Source organism: Lygodium microphyllum, chromosome 24, assembly GCF_053477565.2.
Source record: "Lygodium microphyllum isolate KBCC chromosome 24, Lygodium_microphyllum_v1.1.10, whole genome shotgun sequence".
In the NCBI taxonomy this organism is placed as follows: Eukaryota; Viridiplantae; Streptophyta; class Polypodiopsida; order Schizaeales; family Lygodiaceae; genus Lygodium; species Lygodium microphyllum.
The window spans coordinates 30,094,817-30,102,051 of record NC_141158.1 but is presented as its reverse complement, the minus strand read 5'-3'; the positions used below and the strand labels follow the sequence as shown (position 1 = coordinate 30,102,051).

Genomic DNA, 7,235 nt, shown 5'->3' with positions numbered 1-7,235 from the left:
TGGTGGTATGTCATCCCTATATCTAATCGTTCAAAACCAATATATGGTAATATTATCGACATAGAGATAGCACATGACAATCCAACAATTAATGATGATGTACATGATGACACCATAATGGATGATATGCATGATATAGTACAAGATGAACCTCGCGAGGATGTTCAAGGAAATGCAGAAGAGGACAATAATGTGATTGATGATATTGATGAAGTTATTGAGCAATATAGCAACACATCTGATAGTGGGATAGACTTATTTGTTTCGTTACCTCTTGGTAACATAGACCTAGAAGTAGATAGTTTAGCAAGGGCTGATCTCATTGAAGATGAGATGGATCATTCACTGTAACATACTTAATTTGCTTAATGATTCAATGTGTATTCTTAATTCTATGGAAAATATCATGCACACACGTGCATACTCAAGAATCAATAGTCAAGTTTAAAGCTAAATTGAATTTTCCATAATAAAAAGAAAGTATTTTTTATCATCTTCAAGTAGAGAAATTACGAGATACATGCAATGCTTGCTACTAATTGTATAATAAGGTTTCTGTCGCTTGCAGCTAATTACTTATATCAGGCTTGTCAACTGGAGGAACTGCCATTCATTAGAGAGCAATGCAAAAATAATTATTAACTATGGTTTTTTTTATCATATTACCTCCAATTTCAGGTGGTTAAATAATTACGCGTCTGAAGACGCATCTATATTCGCGTCTATTTGCGCGGATATATAGACACAAAATTCGCGTCTATTTGCACGCTCTTTTACACGCGCATATAGACGCAATGATAGACGCGCCCAACTTTGCGCATCTAACATGTGCGTCTATGCCTCGTTTCTGTTGTGGTGTTCTAAACCAATATATTGTAGAATTTCTCTTTCCAATAAGAAAAATTGGTGCCATCCAAGTTTTCAATGTTAAACAATGCATTGTTAGAAGTAGATGAAGAAGCCATTGCAAGATGTTCTACACAACAAGTATTAAGAATATGCTCAATCGCAAGTCCAAAAGAGGCCAACTACTTACAAATCAAGTATCTTGCAAAGCCAAACAATGGCTAAAGCAATATCAAACCATCCCAAAACTAACACAAATCTAATGTTCTAGTGCTCCCAAATCCATATGACTTTTGTATAATTTTCAATACTTTTTCAACTATTTTCTAAGCAATAAATCATTGCATGAATGCATATAAACTACCTTTACAATATTTATATAACTAGTATAATCATTGCATTATGAGCATGATATAACAAAAAAACATATCTCCAAGATTATAAGTTTGTTGATGTTGATGTCACTCAAAGCTTGAAAGCAATTTTGGAGTCATGCAATGTGAACAGGGCTTAGGTTGAGTTGGATTAAGCCTTACATCAAAGGCTAACGCTTTTGAAAAATCCTATCACAAAGAAATAAGCCATAAAATACTGCATGGGGTACTAAATAGACAAGGCATTCAATATACCATCGATTTGGTAGAACAAAGCAAAAACATCCTCTAAGAGTAAACATTTGAGTCTTTGGTCCCAAAAGTTCCATGAATCAATCTATAGTCAAGAAAAATCGATCTTTTTCTATTGTTGTGACAAACTTGAAGGCCCTACTTGAGCTCCCTTCCTAAACCCCCAACTTACAACAAGCTCTCTCTCTCTCTCTCTCTCTCTCTCTCTCTCTCTCTCTTGGAGATGAGGTCAATATTTAGTGTTAAAGTATTTTTGTACGGTCAACTGTACGCTTTGCCACTTGTAAAGATAAGATTGGTGTTGATGGTTGTAAAAGCAAGATGTGCACACAAGGCCAGGAAGGGTTGCCATGTGCGCTGAAAACAGCTTTGGTGTTGAAGAACCATTGTTTGCCTGTTTGCCTTTTCTTTGCAGAACCACGTGAATCGCGTCTAGTAAGGGGGGGGTATGCATCTGCAAGGCTTTGACTTGTGGGCGTGGACTCGCTAACCAAGGGAGACTCAGACTCAGATGGAGGAAAACCATGACTTATTACTAAATTAACCCATTCACTATAATTACTATGCAACCATTATAACCCAAGATTCAGATCCGAGGAAGGCACTCACGATGAAAGGAATGGGCGAGACAAGGCATCTTCTTCTTCTTCTTGCTTTGCTTGTGGTAGGGTTATGGGGTACTACTCATGCAGCTACTGCGGCAGCAGGAAGTGTGAGTGTGCAGCCGTTTGGGCAGGTTCCTGCCGGGCCGGTTGTCCTTGTGACACTGAAGCGAGGCCCCATCAGCATCTCCATCACCAACTGGGGAGCTACCATTACCTCTCTTCTTCTCCCGGATGCTAATGGTATAAGCGCATTCTCTCTCTCTCTCTCTCTCTCTCTCTCTCTCTCTCTCTCTCTGAGTGTGAGCGCGCTCGGCTCGCCCTAACACGCGAGCCTTAATTATTTGTAGGCACCCTTGCCGACGTTGTCCTCGGCTTCAATACCTTCCAAGAGTACCAGGTAATCACGCGATTAATGGGATGCATTTGCAACGGGTCTTCTGAGGTGGATTATGGATGCATTTGCTGATTATGTTCTTCGCGAATTGTTCTTTCAGAATGGCAACTCTCCTTACTTTGGAGCTATCGTGGGTAGAGTGGCCAACCGAATTGCCAACGGCACCTTCGTGCTGGACGGCGTGCGATACAATCTCACCACAAACGAAGGCAACAACACTCTTCATGGTAGTCCCCGGCCTCCTCCACACACAACTCGAATACACACACAAACGTTTTGTCTTGCATAATCAAGCCTCCACATGACCATTTCATAATCCCTGGCGTGGTTAGGTGGCAAGATTGGGTTCGACAAGGTGCTGTGGGGGACTAAGACTATGCTTCACAAAAAGGATGGAAGTCCAAGTGCCACATTCACCTACCACAGTTTCGATGGGGAGCAAGGTACGAACGAAGCCATACTGTCAGGCCATTGTCTCTTACAAATTTCACACTGCTCGTCATTGTGTCTTTGTCGGCTTCTTTTCTAAAGCACCAATCAGACTGCATAGGACCTTCTAGAAACAAAGTTTACCGACTCACACAAGTCACAACTAATGTTGGTAAAACGTACAAGTTTTACAATGAAAAATCTACAAAGATTGCTATGTAGCGTGCAAGTTCTCATGGAACGTTGGCTGGGTCTTAGTCATGGCGTAAAGTCTACCTTAGGTGGTGTCTTGTTTCTAAGTACTAGGGTAAAGAACTCAATCTTATGAAGGGCTACCCTTCTTGATAATGATGTGTGTGGCCCATGGGGTGCAAAAGGCCTCCTTTGTTAATAGAGATGTGGAGTGGAAAAGGCTTAGTGCAAGTTTTCGGGGTCATTGATCTCATTGCACAATTTATACTATCATTATTTTAATGATTTTTGGATCCAAATCCCTAATCATGCGAGCATTCAACTACTAGGTGATTAGGAGGTGCATCACCAATTTTCAAGCCACATAGACATCATCCTTACTAATTGATTTGTAGTCACTCCTAGAGAAAGTTAAAAGGGAGAAAGGCTTTCACAAAAATGTTTCTCCTAAAAAGTAGGTCCAACCTTTAAATGAGAGAGCCTCCTAACATGACAAATGTTCTTTTTGAGAATATAAGCTTTAAAAAATAACGGCCTCGTAAATCTAGAAAACAAGTCACTCATGTCACATGTGTCTTACATATCACTATACTCACAATAGATAACTTGATTGAGGTTTGTACCTTGATTAGAATGGCCTTCTACCCATTAACCTTTTCTTCTGTGAGATAAGCTACACGATAGATAACATCTTTCACAAGGCATGAATTTGACATGTGGAAAACAATGTTTACTTGTTTTGATAGGCAAAGTAGTCAAACATAGGCATGCCACTCATCGAATTTAGGGCTCGGTAGCAATTTTTAGAAGGAAGCATTATCTTTAGGGGCCTAGTAATTTGTCTTATGCATACAAAATCATATTATGAGAGTAAGTCGTATGACAAATAGATGTACTATGTTGGAAACTTTAGATCGATGTCAATCAATGTCCTATTCAAAAAGTGTTATATTACAAAGTCACAAGTGTAACTATTATTACTCTATCTTTTACTATTATCCAAAGTTAAAAATGTTACTATCGAATTCATTCGAATCCTCTTGACATGGCCTATCTATTCATGCAACCACGACTCCTGCAAAATTTTGATTGAGGAAAAGATGTTCTACGTTTTAAGTTTAGATTCTTTGTTTTTCTGTAGAAATGTATTGAAGACTACAACGATTGGACCTCAACTCTTTTCATGGGGATGAGTTAATCTTATATGTAGCACTAATCTCTCCACTATAATACTTAGATTTGAGATAATTTGAGGCTAAATCTAGATACAGGAAGGGTATTTCTAGAGATTTAGCTGGAAGTTGGGCATCCCATCAAATTTAGATGTATAATTATATGCGCATCGAGGGAACCAAAAACCAGGGATTGAAACACATAGGAACTTATAAAACTGGACAGCGACTCAAACCACCAGGCTAGGACCCCATTGGAGACGTTTATTACCCTAATGCTTAATTAGTGTTTGTGTTGGTTTTTTTTGCTACATACAGGGTTCCCGGGAGCAGTGAATGTGAGCGTGAGGTACAAGCTGACGGGGGCGATGGAGCTGGAGGTGGAGATGCGAGGGGTGGTGGGGAGCAAGGCCACGCCGCTGAACTTGGCCCAGCACACCTACTGGAACCTGGGCGGCCACAACAGCGGCCCCATCCTCCACGACATCCTCCAGATCTTCGGCAAAAAGGTCACTCCCACGGACGAGAGCGCCATCCCCACCGGCCAGCTGGCGCCCGTCCGGGGCACCCCCTACGACTTCTTCACCCGCCCCGCCGTCATCGGCAGCCGCATCGACCAGCTCCCAGGTGGCTACAACATCAACTACCAGCTGGCCAGAACCGGCCGCCACGGCATCCGGCGCCCACGTGGCCGCCTCCTGTGGCCCGCCGCCACGGTTTCTGATCCCCGCAGCGGCCGCTCCATGCGGCTCTTCACCAACCAGCCGGGCATGCAATTCTACAGCGCCCACTGGCTCAGCAACATCAAGGGCAAGGACGGCGCCGTGTACAACGCGGAGGATGCCCTTTGCTTGGAGACCCAAGGCTTCCCTGACGCCGTCCACCACCCCAACTTCCCTTCTATCATCGTCGAGCCTCACCACATCTACCGCCACACCATGTTGTTCCGTTTCACCACCCATCCATCCCATCGTCTCTAGCCCCCGCTAAATGTGTATGCCGCCACTCCAAGAGCACCCCAACCTTTTTGTAGCTTTGGCCATTGGCGACCGCAATAAAGTATAACTTTTCTCTTTTCAAGGTATAGACCAATATTTCTTCGCCTCATCTAAGCAATACTCTTCTATCACATTGTGTAGGACCATTGTGTGGTCTCCATATGCTTGCACCGCATGTCCTCCACGGTAAGAAGCACACCTATGGTGTAAAAGAAGATTCATGATTCCACCAATCATATCAAAGCAACTCATCACTTATCTTGCCCACTACTCTTCTTTCTCAATCTCTTTGTGGGTTTGCTTCCTCAAAAATCCGGCGGTTATTTGATTTTGTACAAGCGATTGACTTGCTACTAGCACACTTATCCTTCACTTAGAAGAAGTCATACTCATAGTTCAATGTAAGATGAACGCTTAGATATTTCATTCATCAAAAGTTCAAATTTCCCATCCACACCACCTCACCGAATGAAAATAACAATGTGGTTTATGCAATTAATAAGTTCATTCATCAAAAGCTAAAGAAGGCATATCTGCAATACCATGCACATGCACTTCATGTGCACAACCCCACCCATCACTCCACCTTATTTTTACCTCATGCTTTATTGTAAGTCATCTCTAGTTAATGCCCAAATTTGTTGCTTGTACTCATGCTTGGGATACCATAATATGTGATTTTTCTCCCACCTCAAGGGTTCTTTTTGAGGGCCCACACCTTTGCTTTGCATGATACACAAATCATTACAACCATCATTTCCACATCAAGTCAATGCCAATGCTCCCATTGATGATATATTAGCCTTCCAACATGCTCACACATGCAAGCAATTCCATTGCCACCACCATTGTCAAGTTGCAAAAGGTTCTTATTACATTGGATTACATTTGTGCTCAATAGCCAACCATGATAAGTTTTTTTTTTTAACATTTGAAAGCTTGTTTTTCACTCCTCCCACAAATAACATTTTCCATGAAGAATTAAGAAAGCCTTGCTATCTTTTTGTGAATTGTATAAAAACTGCATATATAGGAAAGCATGGATGGTTCTATAATTACTCTTCCATCAAATATGTGTGAAAGTTTCAAAGTGGGCTCCTTAATGGAAATCTTTGCTAATTCACATATACACATAAAATCCCACTCTTTGGTATCTCACTTGGACATGTGTCTTTGTCCTTCAACCTAATCTACCACTTCAGTAGGACCAAAAATGCCTAAAACTAGGCCAAATTCTAATTAAAAATTAGTGAGTAATTAGCAAATAGACAAATAGAAACTTATCTATTTCTAGCAAAAGAGTCAGAGTGTCTCCAAACTTATCCCCACGAAGCATTTTTGGCCAAAAACTTTTTACTTGATGTGACATTTTTTGCCTCCTTTTTTCTAACTTTCAATGCCTTTGATGTGACTTTTAAATGTGATTCCATTTTTTTATGCCTTCAAAATTACAACTGAGGAACTTTTCCATGGATCCAATATTTAATTTAAATATATTATTTTGTGCATCTTATTGTATATATCCCTTACCTAGTTTCATTATTTTAGCATCTTAGTTCTAGCTTTGCTCATTTAGCACCTTAGATCTATGGCTTCTTATGGGTGATCATCAAACTTGATGCAAGCTATTACAACTACAATACATAATAGGATGATTTATACTCGGGGAGTCCACCTATAAGAAATCATATATATAACGTGCGTTCAAATGATATTAAGAAATACCCTTTCTTTACATGCTAACCTTTTACTTTACTAAACTTACAATTTTTTTAAATTATAATTTAAAATCCTTTTTGTAAATATAATCTTGTAAATTTTACTAAATATAATACTCTTTCTTTTGAATTCACATGGTATCTTATATGTTCTATAAGATGGACCCCCTTGGGGATTTATAGTATCCAATAACCTACCAGTCCCATGATTGGGTGATAAAGTTTCCCTCTTGCAGATGTTCTATGCTGATGTAA

General features: G+C 40.4%; 1 protein-coding gene across 1 annotated transcript; it reads left to right on the top strand.

Annotated features, from left to right (window-relative positions):
* The first annotated feature begins 1,861 nt into the window (after positions 1-1,861).
* On the top strand, positions 1,862-5,621 carry LOC148014948 (uncharacterized). Its single transcript, XM_087665807.1, has 5 exons — positions 1,862-2,317; positions 2,425-2,474; positions 2,572-2,698; positions 2,804-2,914; positions 4,583-5,621. The coding sequence occupies exons 1-5, from the start codon at positions 2,083-2,085 to the stop codon at positions 5,242-5,244; spliced, it is 1,185 nt and encodes a 394-aa protein (XP_087521933.1). The 5' UTR covers positions 1,862-2,082; the 3' UTR covers positions 5,245-5,621.
* Positions 5,622-7,235: the final 1,614 nt, after the last annotated feature.

Bases quoted from the DNA above. Each gene is read 5' to 3' on its own strand.
- LOC148014948 (XM_087665807.1), top strand. From the start codon at position 2,083: ATGAAAGGAATGGGCGAGACAAGGCATCTTCTTCTTCTTCTTGCTTTG. The intron at 2,318-2,424 runs GTATAAGCGCAT...AATTATTTGTAG, and splicing joins TCTTCTCCCGGATGCTAATG to GCACCCTTGCCGACGTTGTC. The intron at 2,699-2,803 runs GTAGTCCCCGGC...TGGCGTGGTTAG, and splicing joins AGGCAACAACACTCTTCATG to GTGGCAAGATTGGGTTCGAC.